This window comes from Tuber melanosporum (assembly GCF_000151645.1).
Source record: "Tuber melanosporum whole genome shotgun sequence assembly, scaffold_58, strain Mel28".
In the NCBI taxonomy this organism is placed as follows: domain Eukaryota; kingdom Fungi; phylum Ascomycota; class Pezizomycetes; order Pezizales; family Tuberaceae; genus Tuber; species Tuber melanosporum.
Window position 1 is genome coordinate 187,546 of NW_003299104.1, and position 16,302 is coordinate 203,847.

Genomic DNA, 16,302 nt, shown 5'->3' on the forward strand with positions numbered 1-16,302 from the left:
GAATCAGGAGGCTCGCCTCGTAGCTGATAGAATATTCCCTTACCGCTCGAGTAACTGGTACCGTATTGGTAGCCATGGCTACCGAATTTTTAATTTTTTTGATCAATAGTGTATACGTAAACAGCAATATTTCTCCCTTTCACTCCCCCTTTCTGTCTTCCTTCCTCACCTCTGACCCTCTTCTCTTTACCTCCCGCAAGCCTCCCTCTCACACATATTCTTCACCACCGTACTTGATCTCTTAGTCCCCATCCAAAATCAAACAGCCAACTAGGTAATCACCTCCAACCGCCCCTGGCAATGAGTGTCTCGGCCCTCATTGGTGAACGCATTAGGTATCACTTGCACCTTCGCACCGCAGCAGCCGCTTTTCGGAACTTCCCAGGTTCCGGACAACACTTTGAAACCACCGATTAGCAGCACCAAACCACTATCAGACTCCTTTCTGCGGCTACCTGGCTCCGTGGGGGTGTTAACCCAACAGATTTTGACAGCATGTCACTCGAAGTTCCCACCCTGTATTGAGTGTCCCTTATCTTGCTATAATAAGAAAGTTCAACTGTAGACAGGGCTCTACCTGGATCCAACCCTGAACACGATTTCCTCTTGTTCTCCCACGAATCACCAACCTTATTGGGATCTCGGCATTTATTGATCCAAAATGCAGAACCACCCCGCTTTCTTGTAAACGAGGCGAACAGATTGTTTAGTATCCCGATCCAGAGTGTCACACATGAGCGTGTTGGCGGTTCTTGTCGATCAGGTACTCGGAACAGGCCGGACAGCGATCAGCAACAGGGTTTCCTGGGCAATTTTCCATTCTCGGAACTCGCATGCCGGCAGCATAACAAGAAGGCTCCACCAAGAAAAACAAACAAAATACCGGGGCTAGTATATAACCCAGATTGACCGCCGTACCGACACTCTTTATTCCTGATCTCCTGCTGCGCAGCTTCGCCCCCAAGTGCGAATTTTCTCAAAACCACTTTGAATAATACCGGTATGTCAATAGTTGCCCTCGACCTTGTATGTCACCGCAGTTGAATAACCGGTCAATCAAGCGTAAGCCAACTAAGCTAATTCTTTAGCAACCACTCTCAGATGAACTACTCGAGCACGAAACCATTGTCATACCGAATATGCCCACTCATACGGAACTCCCCGAGTAGACAACAATAATCTTTGGACAAGTATCAGGCATGAAGTACCAGGCTATTTGAATCTAAATTTAGTATGGGCGCTCGGATGCGCACTGATAATTTGCATAAAACGTTTCGATCCTTGTCCTCCGGTACTTCATACCAGATGCTTGGACCAGACCGCACCAAACACAACTGATCTCCGCCCTATACAGTTTCCGGTCTCAGCGCCTAGCCACGAGTCGGTGAATATGTCCGTCAACTCAGCTTAACATTTTCAGGAGCTTTTTGTTACCTTAAAAACATAATAACCCACGACTCCAAATTTATCTTTTCTCATCAGCTACCGGATTTTCTACCCGTTGTCCACGATCTTGCAATGGCTTCTTCATTGGTAGTAGAATGAAGAGCTACCAATTGCGATACCCGTCCAGGATTCCCTCCGAAAATTATCAGTCTAAAGCATTCAACCTTAGTGGGCGCTTTTCAACCAGCGTGCCACCAATGCCACCGTCGTATTACCCAGGGTCATATCTCTCGGGACGGTCTTAAAAGCGCCTGGTATCTGCTTGCACGAGCTACGGTTTGACGGGCTTAGTTCAGCTATGGCACCTATTCCTGCCTGCATCTCACCGGAAAGGGTCCATTTCCGCTGTCGCAACATGCAGAACCTGCATTTACCCTCATCTTGTATCTCAGCCAGTGGAGATGTCTAGGCAACAGGGACCATATAAAATCAGCAACAAGATCGATTCATCTGCCTCAGGATACAGAGTGGGGTAACATCTCTTCCACACCAAATACCATTCAACTTCTGGGTTGAAACCTGGGATAGTATCGGGGAGGGAGGTTACTTAAGAGAAAAAGTTATCAATGGAATGCTCCAAAAAGGAGATCCGCAAAATAAGAAATAAAAGAACTAAAATATCAAATAAAACAACAAGAAGTGAGCACCAAGCTTCCCCCAAGTCATCCCTCTTCCTCTTTAATCTAAAGTCTTTTAATCATAGGCACCCCATCGAATAACAATAAAACTCAACCCTTCCTCTAGCCCCAGGATCTATAGCCATCCATCAGACTCGGCTCACCGGGCATTCTACCGAGTACTCTATCAAAAAAAACGGCAAAAAAACAAACTTAAAAGGGAAAATCAAGAGACAGGAACAGGCAAAACATAAACACAAAAAGAAAGCAAAGCAAAAAGAAGAGACACCAATTCTCTTACAGAGCCTCAGGAATCTCCGCAATCCATTATACCAGACGTATCGAACCACTTCAGTCCAATCATAAACAGCCATACTTATGTGAACTCATTTTCCACTCCGAAGCGGAGGCCTCAAATTCCGATCATCTGCCCCCCAGATACCGGAATTATTTTTGGACAAGGACTATTCAGAGGATGGTGGGGAAGGCACACTGGCCCCCCTATTTCGGATATGCTCCAAGAATTGTTGCGCACCGGCACCTAGTAATTGGACAAGTCAGCCACTTGAAGCTCGAGGAAACAACCGACCTTAGGGCTAATTACCAATCTCAATCGGCGCTGAAGATCTCTGCACCACAATCACATTGCTTTTAACTTCTTCCAAAGACGTGCCACCCCCATGCATTTCTCCAGACCCTGTTGGAATAGATCGCACCCTTATCCGGTCACCAATCTTGAACAGACTAACACCCAATCTATATCTGCCGGTACGATTTATCATAAGATCTGGGAAAATAACAAAGCTCCCTTGTTGCTGGCTTAGTGGAGCCGCATCTTCGGGTCCCTCATCATCGCTCAGAAGATCCAATGACATTGAGAGTCGTCCGGAGAGAAGATGGGGGTCGGGAGGAGCCAATGGAGGGCCATCACCGCTCTCACCGTACAGAGTCGCCTGTGCAAAAAGACTGTTGAGTTCATCCTCGCCACTAAGCTCTTCTCCGGTGTTCGCATCGCTGATGTGCACACGTATTGCCAATGGTGGATACAAACGTGCACCGGATTTTGCAACTCTCGGAGGTTGAACGGCAACCTCAAGGGTATAAAGTCTCTCAGGAGCATCAAAAGAGCCGCTCGAATGATTTGGGCGTGATGTAGAACCCATGTCTAACCCTTCGTCGGTAGTGATGGTAGGGGCGGTGATATTCTGATCGTTGTGTGGAAGTAGTTCCGCCGCTCTACGGGCTTCACGGAGATTGCGGGACTGGCGGCGAGTTATTGATCTACTTGCTTCGGCCTCGGAAGATCGTTCGGCAATTTGTGGTTGTGCAGAGTTCAGGTTTAGGCGCGCTGAACGACGTAACTGGGTTAAGGGTTGTCTAGTGGATGGACCGGACTCGGCTGATTCGTCTACTCTCGCTGCTAACTGTTGATTAGACCTTCGGCGGCGGCCTAGGCGTGTTTGCTGACTTTGCTGTTGACCTCGGAGAGATCCTGACTGACTTCTTATACGTCGCAGTCTTGGCCCTCTTCGCATCAGAAAATAAGCTTTGTTCGGCCTGCAACTAGCGTCACTTTCGTCAGCGCACTATTCCTTGACGTCTCAAGGCTGGATAATTGATGGAAGAGAAATGACAAAAAGGATGCTCAGGACAATGGTTGATAAGAAAAGAGAGGCGATCACAGGCAAGCAAAAGTGACCTTCCAGAAGAGAAGGGGGGGGATGGAATAACAAAGGTTATTGCGAAAAAGCTCTTGGAGAGCGACAAGCCCGAGCTTATTTTTCCGATAACAATAAGAGATCCACAGTAGCATATCCAAGGATCATTCCTGTCCTTATTATATGTAAAGACAGGAGTGGAGGAGAGAGGCGCCGTAAAGGGAGCTCGAGGAGAGCTACCGCACACCAGTCTGAGAAACATAACTATCGATATTGGCACTAAGGTGAAAAAAAGGCCATTGACGATACGGTGCGCTCCGTCGCTGACTTGTGTCTTTCTTTCTGTTGGAAACACAACCTATATATCTGCCAAAACGCACTTTAAATATGCGTATAACTGGAATCGATATCTTGCAAACGTAGCAAAAGATTGCTGTCGGGGTTCCTTGTTTCTGACCCTGCCGTCGTTTGAAGTCGGCGGAACAAGCGAAAGCTAGTTTGCAGATATAAATGAGATACTGTGCCCTGTTCGGAGAGCCCGCGCGGGGGCACCTGAAGAGCACAGTACCACACCGGGCCGCCATACACAATTCAAGAGAAGCCCTTGGAAAGACCGGGCCCCTGAATTTAAAATGGTGGTACCGAAGGTTCGGGTGGCCCTTGGAATTTTCGTCAATTGAGCTGCAGAACCGAGATGGAAAGAGCGGAAAATGTGATATGTGCCACGCTTTTAGAATGCCGAGCAGGGTTACAACCTTGAAATGGATGAACTGCCAAGGATATCTGTGTCCCAGTTGCTCGGGCAACTAGACCTCAGATGATGCTCCATGACGCGGTACGCTCGTTATCCGTTAATTGCGATGGTTGATTTATGGTGAGCGAAAGGGTTGTTGGTTGTTCACGGACACAACCAATTTTCCCTCCCGTCAATCCAAAATAATTAAACGAAACGAGCTCCCTAATAATAGCTACTTGGGAGACCACGAATCTCGCTTCCCCGGCAAGAACCACCCATGCACTGGGCAGAAAAAAGAGGAAAAAAAAGAAGCAAGACCCACAATAGAGGGAAACCCTTGTCGGGTTCGAAACCAACCAACGAACCATGACTTACTACGGGTAATTCAAAGAGCGAAACATTGAATAGCAAAGAGTACGAAAACGATTAATGAAATAAACGAAAAGAAGGAAAAATCAAAAAGAGTAAAGATGAAAATGGCGAGACCTTTTTGGCAAGACCCTTTCTAGCAACACCCCAGTTCTCAGACCACGGACAAAGTCGTCGTATCAGGTTGGGATGATGAGTAGATTAAAAGACTCGTTATAGGCGTTTACTGGCGGAGATCCGAGTCTGGCAGGTATGGCCCTAGCAAAAAGCTCCTAACAAACGAAAGAAACAAAAGAAGTACTTGCAGATCCGTTCGAGCAAATAAACTGTTGCAGCCAGTCAGCAACGGCAAGTGTGAGGTATGCACTTCATCGAACACACTTCGTTCTTTTCCCCTTCTCTCCCCTCGGAGGTGGGCCGTTCCAGCTTTGGGGGTTTACAAACCGGCAAATCAACTCCAATCAAGCGAAAGACGGAGAACGGGAAGGATAGCGACAAGAGTGGGGAGAAGAATAACGCTCTAGAAGTCCCGCCAAGTTGATGATCATACACCCCTCGGCTGTGGGTCCTTTATGTTGTCCGAGGGTGTCTGGTCTAGAGAGCTCGGTTCAATATCGACGATGTCTTCAGTAGTACTGCCGATAGTGCACCGTACCTGTATTGGTATGAGCAATATGGGAGGTATTCCGAGAGGAGGTCCGGATATGTCTTGGGGCTGCGAGTTTATCACTTCTCAGATATCGGCTCTTTATCAAGCCTCGGTTTGATATTCAGGCGGGAAAGAAGGGAGACAGAAAAAGATGGGGGTGGGGAGAAGATGGGGTAAGGCGAGGGAAAGAACAAGGTTTTTTTTTTGGTTCGAGTCATATGAGATCCCGGATGATTCAACCAACCCCCTTCGGCTTCTTCCCACCTTCTCACAGGTACTTTTTATATTGACGGAGGTCGGACTACTACGACTCAGTGAGAAAGCAACCCTCCCACCAGACAAAGACCTTAGATCGGGGTATTTGCTGTAAACCTAAATAAACATCTAAATTTACAGGCTACTAATAGGGTCGCTCCAGTGCCCATATGGTTGGGCCCATCCCGAGAACCTGGGGATCCAATTGCCCCATTGCATATGCAAGGTCCCACCAACTACAACCTACATGATGAAAAAAATAGTCATACCTTAGAGGTTTATAGGTCTTTGGGTGGATACGGTAGACACATCGGGGTTGGATCCAAAAATGAAACCTGATTTGCAGCGGTAAATCACTATCATAATAAGTTAGAACACAGTACTCTGTGGTACAGAGAAGGCTCTCTCGCTTTAACAATGCATGGGAAAAAGCGGTATGTTCCATCGTCGCTTGTTGTAACGTCTTTTAAAATGCGGACAGGAAGAGGTGTCCCCGAATAAACAACTATAGGATGTTTCAGTTTCCTTCGGTAATACCGGCGCATGGGCTTCAAAAGACGGACCGATATGTCACGATAAATTACTTTTTTTGTCTCTTCCAGTACTGTGGGAGAGAGCTCGAAGTATGCTCTGATTACATGGCCATGGTACTGTACCCCGAACACCCGATTATTCTGCCGACTGTGGGCGACAGGCAAACCGGAAGTATTATTGTCTCTGTGGCGCACACACCAGGCTCCAGTAGTCTGGGCATCTCACAAATTGCTTTCTTGATCAGCGAATCAACCAAACCTTGGACTCAGCTAGATCTTACCTGGCACTAGCATCAGACAATGACAATGGTCTGAAGATTGCATGTGAAGCGGCACCAGAAAAGAAAAGAAGCAAAAACGGGCCAAACCCAGTCCTGGATTCTCGATCACTGGCATTATAATATCACTTTTCACGCTCTGGCTGACAGCCATTCAACAAGTCACGGTCTAGAGTTGGGAGGCTTCAGTCGGTGACAAGTGCGGGAGCTACCTGGTAGTGATTTGATGGGTCCGATATGCGCCAATAAAGATATTCCGGAACACCAACGTTCCACATGCGTAGTTTATCTGGGAGGCCTCAGCTCTAAACCAAGGATGGCGATGCACGGCCACCATAATTGCCACCAACAATATCACTGCGATGCTTTCTAACCCTTTTGCAGTTTTTTTATTTTTTTTGTGATATCAGCACTTCAAAGAGATGTCACGTACGATACGTTACATCCACTTGGGCCCCGATGCCTCTTCGATTTCTTCAGAATCCACTCACTCTATGGAGCATTGAGACATTCCCAATCAGTGCAGCTCATGGCAATCAAGGTGGATTATACCGCTTTTCTGCAAATCCTTGCCCCATATATCCACAAATTAAGGCCAATACATCATAAGGAATTTTAATGGGCGGTATATTAAGTCAGGCGTTATAATACACGAATCGGGGCAGCGAGTTCCCTGTGGCAAGCTTGAAGCTGTTGCGGGGTGTGTGATGCGTTGTGGCTTGGGCTGCGCTGAGGAATACTCCGACTTATAATAGACCAGAATCTTTCCGTACCATACCGGTATTTTATTTCCGCCCCCGAACACCCATGGCAAGCTGGGTGAGTAAGCCGTGTAAGGGTTGTTGGAGCAGAGCACTGGTATCTACAAGCCTAAAGAGGTATACAGCCCAGAAAAAGCATGGTGGTTTGGACCAAAAAAGGAAGAGAAACGAGGATACCAACCAAAACATACCTTTCCAAACTCACACAGGGTCTATCACACATTTTGGCCATGCCCCACTAATCCCCTCGCACTCCCCCCTGGTCTCTGAATATTCCGGGAGATTTGTCACACTGGGAGAAGAGAACGGGGGGTAGAATCCTGCATTCGACTATCCGGTCCACCATAACTCTGCAATCAATTAACCGTGCTCAAACAAGGAGTTTCTGCACATGTAGCTGCCTTCTGAATTCTAAAGCAAGGCAACCAAAGGAGAAAAAGAAAAAGAAAAGAAAACAACCGCATAAGAAAAACCGGCCATCCGTTTGTGACCTTGGTATTCAGAATTGGATTGGAACCAGAGTAAAATACTCCTGGGGACTACAGTACCCAGAGCACCTCCGGTACCGTACGAGTGGGTGCGGAAGGCCCAATATAATATGGTAGAGCACCGCCTTAAGGACCGGCCCTCGGGAATCCCGAGCCCGTTGCGGGTAAGGACAAGGTGAGGGAAGAAGAGAGCCCCCCCGTCCATTCCAAGCCCAGATTGAGGTTTGATATTTTGATATTGTGTACCCCAGAGTAATGATAACATCCGGCCCATGCGTATCAAACATACCCTTACTAAAATGGCTAACTACAGAGCCTAAACAGTCTAACTTAGCTACAAGCTCCTCATATCATATCATGAGTCTAACTGATTGCTGGAAAGACGCCAGGAGAGTGATACATGACATCGTCATGATAATATTGGCAACGGGCACAATACTGTTGATGCTAAATGCAAGTTTTTTCCCCCTTCAACTTCCCCCCCTCCTCCCCGAGCAAACCAATACGGGACAAAAAAAAAAACAATTACTCTACTGTACCAACACTGTATCCCGACATCGGACAAAAACAAGATAGGTCAATCTGAATCGGCCGGTCGGCTGCGCTGATACACGTACCAATAGCATGCCGACACCCCCCTTTCCCTGTTAAGCCCGTGATGTCAATGCTCAACCCTGGGAACAAAAAAAAAAAAACCTAAAATTAATAGAAACATCCATAATAAGTCTGTTAGCTACCGCCGTTTAAACCTTTAGCGTGATGTTAGCTAAGCCTTGGCCCGCCCGCACGCTCGCATATGTTCCATCCGTCAATTCGGTCACGTCCGATCGGGACCCATCAGCGGTTATTCCAAGGGTTAATGTGCAGCGCAGTTGTACTCGTACAGTACTCGGGTACGGTAGAGTAGTGGGGTGGTGTGCAGGGGTTGAAGGTACTTGTACTGCCTGTACGAGTACTCGTAGCGAGTACACGAAAATGGTTGGGTTTGTTGACATGGACATGGGCATGGGATGACACCGTACCGGTACTGTATCATAGAAGTGGGATAGACGGATGGACCGACGGGTGAGATGAGGGGGAGGGTAGATTTCGTCTCGTTTCGTTTGGTTTGATGAGTGGTTAAGTAAGGCATTCCAAGGGCTGTGTTACTACCAGTATACATACCGGGAGTGGGTAGAGGGAACTACTTCTGGCTACGCTTGTGGGGGGGGGGTTTAGCCTCCATGTTCCCGAAGGATAGATGGGCCCGGGGACGAGCTATGATATCAAGCTATCAACTCTGTGTGGATTGGAGTGTGGGTAGGCACCGTACAGTAGTACGAGTACTCGTACAAGCACGGTATCGTACCCCAGGGTGCAGCCACGCACACCGCACCCACGGAGCAGGTACCGGTACTGTACCATATGAACCATATCATAATATCATGCTCGGGTAGCATACCAGCCAACATCATAATTTACCGCTCGCTTCCTCCCTACCTCCCTTCCCTCCTCCACAAGCAGAATTAACGATGACCACTCATTCATAACATTACATTACAGTACTTGTACATTCATTTACTCTTACGAGCACCCTCCGAACCGAATTTCCCGTTTCCGCGCCGTGGAACGTGTTCCTTTCTTTTTCCTTTTTTCTTTTTCCCATTTTTCTTTCTTTCCTTTTTTTTCCCGCGAGTGCTTTGGCTCCCTCGCTCCGACCCGCCCTCTCACTCCCTCGCAGGAAGGCGACGAAGGGCAAGGCGAGTGAGGTGCTATGACTTTATTTTGAGCCCCACATGTGGACAATACCGGCGCAGGCATATTCTACCGGTATCATAAGTCCCAGTTGTGTGCCACCTTGATCAGTCGCCGTGACGGGTCACTACCGTACTAGCTACAATAGTACTCGTACTGTACTGTTACCTGTACCGATAGCCGCCCCCCATTCAAAGAAGTGTGGCTGGAACCTGACATTTTTTTTTTTAGTCCCTCTTTTACCAATGCGCAGACTGTTTTTGCTCGCTCTACCACACACACAAACACACTCACATTCACACTACCCTCCTCTTATCTTATTGGAGGCACTGGTTTTTCTAGGGATGTCTGGTCAATGAAAATATCAACGTGATTCACCTTACCTCGGAGCACAAGGCGTTTCATTTGGTAAAACCATGGATAAACTCAAAACTTGATTGGTCGAGCCGCGATATAAAAAAAACGGCGCGCGCGAAAAAGGTGGTAAGCAAGCGCAGTTACCGTATACTGCATGCCGTAATGTAATATAATACATACGGCGTAGGTACAGCACAGTACAGTACCAGTAAGGGAGATTGATGATGAGATGAGATAAACTCTTTAGCCAGAGGATAAAGAAAAAAAAGAACCTTAACTTCAGAAATAATTGACGGGATTAGTGGTTGCGGTCATTGAGTCATTGACTGGAAGAAGAATGCTCGGTCAAAAGGATGGTTCTAGACATTTGCCAAAGAAAAAATACAAACCAACAAAACAATACACAATCCCTACTCACTACTGTACTTGTACCGGCAAAGTCCAAGACTGGAGGATTTTAAAAACCTCTCCTCAGATTGTCAATAAAGTGGCAATAAAAGTTGGTGCTTTTCTCAATAACACAATACAAGTACTAGGTTATAATGCATTCCAAAGAAGTGTGTTGGGACGCGCACCATAAATTTGTCGCATATTTAGAAAGGATTTCGGCACATATATAATAGGTACGGTACTGTACTGTGTTGGGGAATTTGTATAATAACCTACCGTACTACCGGTTTGTGGTTATATGCTCCTTGTACTCGTATGGTTGGTCACGGTACTTTGGGCCTTATCCACCATCGCAACAATCAACTTTGGACCCCATCCATCTTCCTTCCTTCCTTCACTTCACTTCAACCTAGTCAGCCAGTTTCCAGTCGGTTAGTCAGTTTAGTTCCAGTCAATCGATCGATCAATCGGCCGATCAATGCGGACTACGCTCCGTAGCATAAGTGAGTGCTCTAACTAACGAATAGTCTCCAAACTTTAGCTGTGATACTACTCGAGTACGGTAGACTTTGTATTGTAGCGTCGAGTCGTGGTGGTGGTAGACGGTAGGTCGTTTTCGATACCTTGGTCTAAAAAGGTAAACCTTGATGGGTTACGGTACGGTAGTTGTGGGAACTGACACAGCTCGGGAATGCAATCACGGAAATACCACCCGAATATAACGTCCTATCCATCTATCCATCATACAAGTACAAGTACTTTGGTTGGCTTGCACGATACGATAAATTCCATGCCCTCCAATATCCGACCAATCAGCTGCCGGCAAAGGGTTCCGACCGACTTGTTTGTGCTTTTTCAGGCGTTCCAACGATTTTGTACAAGTATGATACTTGTATTAGTCAACCTGTTGCATCTATTACATCCTCACCCACACACCATCATCACGAGACCGACCGACCGACCGACCGACCGACTGGAATAATATGGGCACCTTCCCGCCAAAACTCGACCAAATCTGCACATTCGTGGACGTGCTGCGTGTTCGTCCAAAGCACGGTTACGAGTAGGCGGAATCGGTGTGGGTCGCCTCTTGCCGTGATATGATTCGCTGCGATAAATGAGATTCCATGTGGTACTGGAATTTATTATTAACTCGGCTTAAACATTGCTGATAAATTTACCGTAATTAAGGTAGGTTTACGCGATGAACCGGTCGTGGGGGGGATTCTTCTTCTTCTCGGATTTTGTATGGTGGATTTATTTATTTATTTCTTTCTTTCTTGAATACGGGAGGGTCAATGGCTATGCAGTCCAAGGTATGATACTGGTAATTTATTGTCCGGGAAACGGTTTAGTCTACAACGTGGAGATTTCATCGGAACTCGAAATTGATGGGGATGAACGATAGAGTGTGTTGAAAAATAAAAAATAAAAAAAAATAAATCTGCGGCGAGATCGTCGGTGTGTATTATAGACATTTTAATAGTCTAGACCATCTGCGAGTACCAGGGTGTAAGGGTATTTGGGGTCTTGTTATACAATTCCTCCACCCTCAGGTCAACAATTCCACTAATATCCCAAGGAGAAGGTTTCCACTGCATACTCGTACCACATCCACATCCACATCCGTCCTGTAGTATCCCAATACGATTGCATACAGCTGGAACCATGAAGCAAAAGGGAACTCATAAGTACAACCCGGAAGGTGCTCGCCATCATGTAACAACTCGAGACGAGCATCTCAAGGTTATTACTTTGAGAGATAATGCAAGATGGACATGGACACGAATTGGTCAACATTTAAATATTTATCCACGCACATGTTAATGGGTAAGCAAATAGAGTCTGTATTAGGCAGAAACAACCTGATAGAATTCAGAGATGTCTGGGCCAACCAAGATTTGTTTCTGTAGACAGAGATTGTCTAAGAAGGCTCGAATTTTACTCTTTTCATTTATGACTACTAAGGGCGAAATAAAAATAGGTAAAGTAGAATAGAATTATATAAACAATATTATATTGTTAAGGTCTCTTCACCATTACTTGATAATATCTAAAAGCTTGGGAGACACTTTGATATTTATATTCCGTGTCTGAGTATTTGCAGACTACATCTAACTATCATCCAAATTATGTACCTCTATCAATATAACTTACAACATTGTGTATTCCTCAAAGGTGCGAACACCTAAAGATCCTGAAAACCACCACACCCTCTTCGGTAATTACGATATTGCCAACTAGAAATTATACTATTCCCAGGTGTAATTATCCGATTATCACAGTCCTTAGACTTATAGCCCAGTTCTTAAGTCAAACTGAGTTGGCCCTAGTTGTCTTCACAGTTGATGAGATGATCAGTTTCACCTACAATTTTGTATCTGTGGAGGTAGTTGTAATTGCAACCTTCCTAGGTGGCCTGACTTTAACTCTCCATAACTCTATATTCAACCCCTAGATTTCTTCCGGAGAACTTCCTACTAACCCGCAAGAAGCTATTCTACCAGATTAACAGATAATCCCACGGTTGGCAACCCTTGGTTGCTCTGGGTAGCATGGCTTTAATTGCTGTGCTGGTATCGGGAACCATTCCTTCAACTACTATGCATGCCTGGACCTAGTTGTAACACTCCATGAAGTCCATTGACTTCTGTGGTAGTATTCCTCAGAGTTCTAAACTCTTCTAGTTATTGTAGGATGGGTGCAAATGTATTAGTTTCTTGTTGAGATCCTTTACCGTTCGATACCATATCTTTGTGCAAAAATGTCCTGTTACCTATGGCCAATACCAAAAATATCACATCTTTGAAGCCTAGTAACTCTCTGAGTAGTTGACGGATTTGTTCTGTTCTACTTCCCAGACCTAGCTGAAGGTCCCCTCTCATATATCTTGTAAATAGGATCTGGTTGGATAGATGGCAGCGATGTATACAGTATTATTCTTATACCTTCTATCCTGTGACATTATAGTCACAAGACACAACTGAAATCAATATGTATGATCACGTGAGGGCCCCATAAGGGAGCTGGAGGGGGGTGTTGGAGACCAGAGATTCCAATTCTGAGTGGGGTTATCCTACTTAGGATGGTTCCTAAGTATTGGATCCTGGTATTCCTAACAGTCTGCTTATTGAATTAAATGAATACTAATTTTTATATCTATAGATATACAAACAGGTGAAGGAGAATATAAGTCTATCTAATACTTACCACTCCGGTTTTCCTCCTATTTTTAATGATATCGAGAGGCAGCAATTGGAAGCCTTTGTAACGTGTAACGTGTTCGCAAGGTGCTAATCACGTTATCGGTAAAGATACGATAGTTGGCAGGTGGCCTGCTCTTCCAGAGAGGAGGCGAGAGCTGAGAACTAAAGGAGGCTTCGAGGGTGTACTGAGGAACAAAGAAGTAACCGTTCAACCAAGTATATTGAAATACTGTCTGTCGAAGTCTGCCTTTTCTATCATAGAAACAAGCGGTCTTTAAATACACAAATTTGTTCATGTCTGGCATAAACGAAACTAATCAAAGGTATCAATTGATACTCTTTGGTAAAACTCCTTAAGTATCAAAGCGATACTTAAAACAAAACATAAAACAAAACCAAGTATCAAACGATACTTAAAACAAACCAAGTATCAAAGCGATACTTAAAACAAAACATAAAACAAAATCAAGTATCAAACGATACTTAAAACAAACCAAGTATCAAAGCGATACTTAAAACAAAACATAAAACAAAACCAAGTATCAAACGATACTTAAAACAAACCAAGTATCAAAGCGATACTTAAAACAAAACATAAAACAAAACCAATAACCAAGTACCCGTACCGGTTACATAACGTGTAATGTGCAAACATGATCACTTAGCTAGGAGGATATTGTTTTGAAAATTGGTTATACTTGCGGTCCACAGACTGCAAAAAGTGTGATGGAGTCCATGGGTTAACATTGCCACGTACCATGGTAGAAATTTGCCATATGGCCTGTGAATAGTCCAATTCGGGTTGCTTTGTGTTGTGAATACCTGGAGTGAACATATGATAACTGAGTCAGAGTGCTTTGGACTGATGAGTCAATATTCTCCACTGCAGGCTTTGGAAACTGTCCCTGAGTTACGTGCAAGGCAAGTGAGGAGTATCATGCTGATTGCATTAATGAAACCTTTGAGTCTGGACGTGAATCGAAAATGGTTTAGAGAGCCTTCTGTGGGACAATGAGGTTCAGGCTAGTCTGTATACCTAACAAGGCTAAGGTGGACTCAGCACTCTACATTAGAGAAATCATGTATCATTATCTCGTCTTTTTTTAGCACTGTTGCAAAATTTATAGATGGGTTATAGTTGTTGAGGATGGTGTACCTGGTCATAAAAGTTTCGCTAACCACTACAGAAACCTTAATGAGATAGAAACCACCAGGAGGCCAGCACAATCACCAGACCTCAATTTAATTGAGACACTATGGTTGGATATGGAGAATGAGTTAGGAGAAACTTGGAGCTGAATAGGAGATATGGCTACATTGGAAAGAGCTTTGAACACCATTTAGCAGTCAATTCCAAACAAACAGCTCAAAAGCCTTATTGAAATCATGCCACAGCATCTTCAAGCAGTCATTGATGCTGAAGGAGGGCCTAGTAGATATAGATTCCTGTAATTTAGTTTTTGTATAGACCTTTTCTTTTCTTTTCTTTTTTCCATTGCCCAGCATATCCATAATATATCACTCATGCCATAACCCATTTTGGAAGAGACCCGACTTTTTGCCGACACCAAAAGTCATTCACTAGTTATCACTTGAATTTCCAAACCTGGTTTAGTCTTCATGCAAATGCCGCATCTTATTTGGGAAAGAGACCCGACTTTTGTCAACCCCCTAGTACAGTACAGATACCTTGGCAACATCCTGTGCTGTAGTTACTCGTATCATAACTACCGCAGAGTTTTTAGTTTTTTTTCTTCTTGCTTCAAAAAAAAAAAAAAAAAGGATTTCTATTGCACACCTTTTTTGCTCAGATATACCTTAGGCGTCTTGAATACCGTACGCTTCGACACGATGAGAAAATCGCAGTCCGCTACCCCCCGGAGCGCTTTTCGCGGCATGCTACAAGTACAGTACCGTATACGGGTAGCTGAGCTCGTGTGGTACAGTACAGGTACTCGAGTAAATAACCAGGGTGTGAGGTAGGCGATGCATAGCGCAGGGCTTTTATCCTTGCCACCGATGGACTGCCGGTATGTTATAATACTTGTACTGTACCGCTATCGTACCGATAATACGTATCATAGCATCGTAAGCAGGGGTAACTTGTCGGCCCGCGGCCGCCATCCATACATAACATGATGATGATTTGTCCAAAGGGAGCTAGCTAGCTATACCATGGGAAGTCGGCGCGTTGAATATCATACCTTTGTCTTACGCGGGTACGTATCTGGGTGAGTACATTGTATGAGTGCTTTTATTGCGCAGTTTGGGACCAGCGCTTGTACAAGTAGACCAACTTGCTGGGCGTCCGTGGTGTTTACCGAATATACTCTCTGGTATGATAAATCCTTGGTTTGCCCGCCGTGCTTTGACCGGGGTCTCTCAAACAGGGTATCTTTACCATCAACGCAAAAGTATTGGCTGTATCTTGCTTTGGGATTGCCAGTATTACATAAGACAAGCAAGGCATACCGTACTCGAGTAGAGGGCACACGCATCCGTACCTGTAGGTAACGATTCTCACATGCTATAAAAAGAAAAAAAAACCAACTTGGTACTATATCTGTGTGGCCATTCCTTGATGCAACAATATATAGAAACGGTGGATTTATGTCCTCCCTTTGGTCCGATCTGATGCTTTCTCCTTTTTTCTTCGCCCCTCCATTCCCTCTTCCTTCGCATGGGGGTCGTGTGGGGCGGGTACAGTACCATGGAACATCAAGAGCACTTACCGGCACACTTTACCGTACGGCACGGTGCGAGTCTAGTGCTGCATAGATAGCAGGGTGGTGCATACCCCGACCCTTCTCCATTTCTCTGGCCGC

General features: G+C 45.3%; 1 protein-coding gene across 1 annotated transcript; it reads right to left on the bottom strand.

The window, feature by feature from the left end:
- Positions 1–2,659: 2,659 nt before the first annotated feature.
- Positions 2,660–3,226, bottom strand: GSTUM_00009517001 (uncharacterized protein; the record flags this gene model as incomplete). Its single annotated transcript, XM_002840764.1, has 1 exon — positions 2,660–3,226. The coding sequence occupies one exon, from the start codon at positions 3,224–3,226 to the stop codon at positions 2,660–2,662; it is 567 nt and encodes a 188-aa protein (XP_002840810.1).
- Between the last annotated feature and the right edge of the window lie 13,076 nt (positions 3,227–16,302).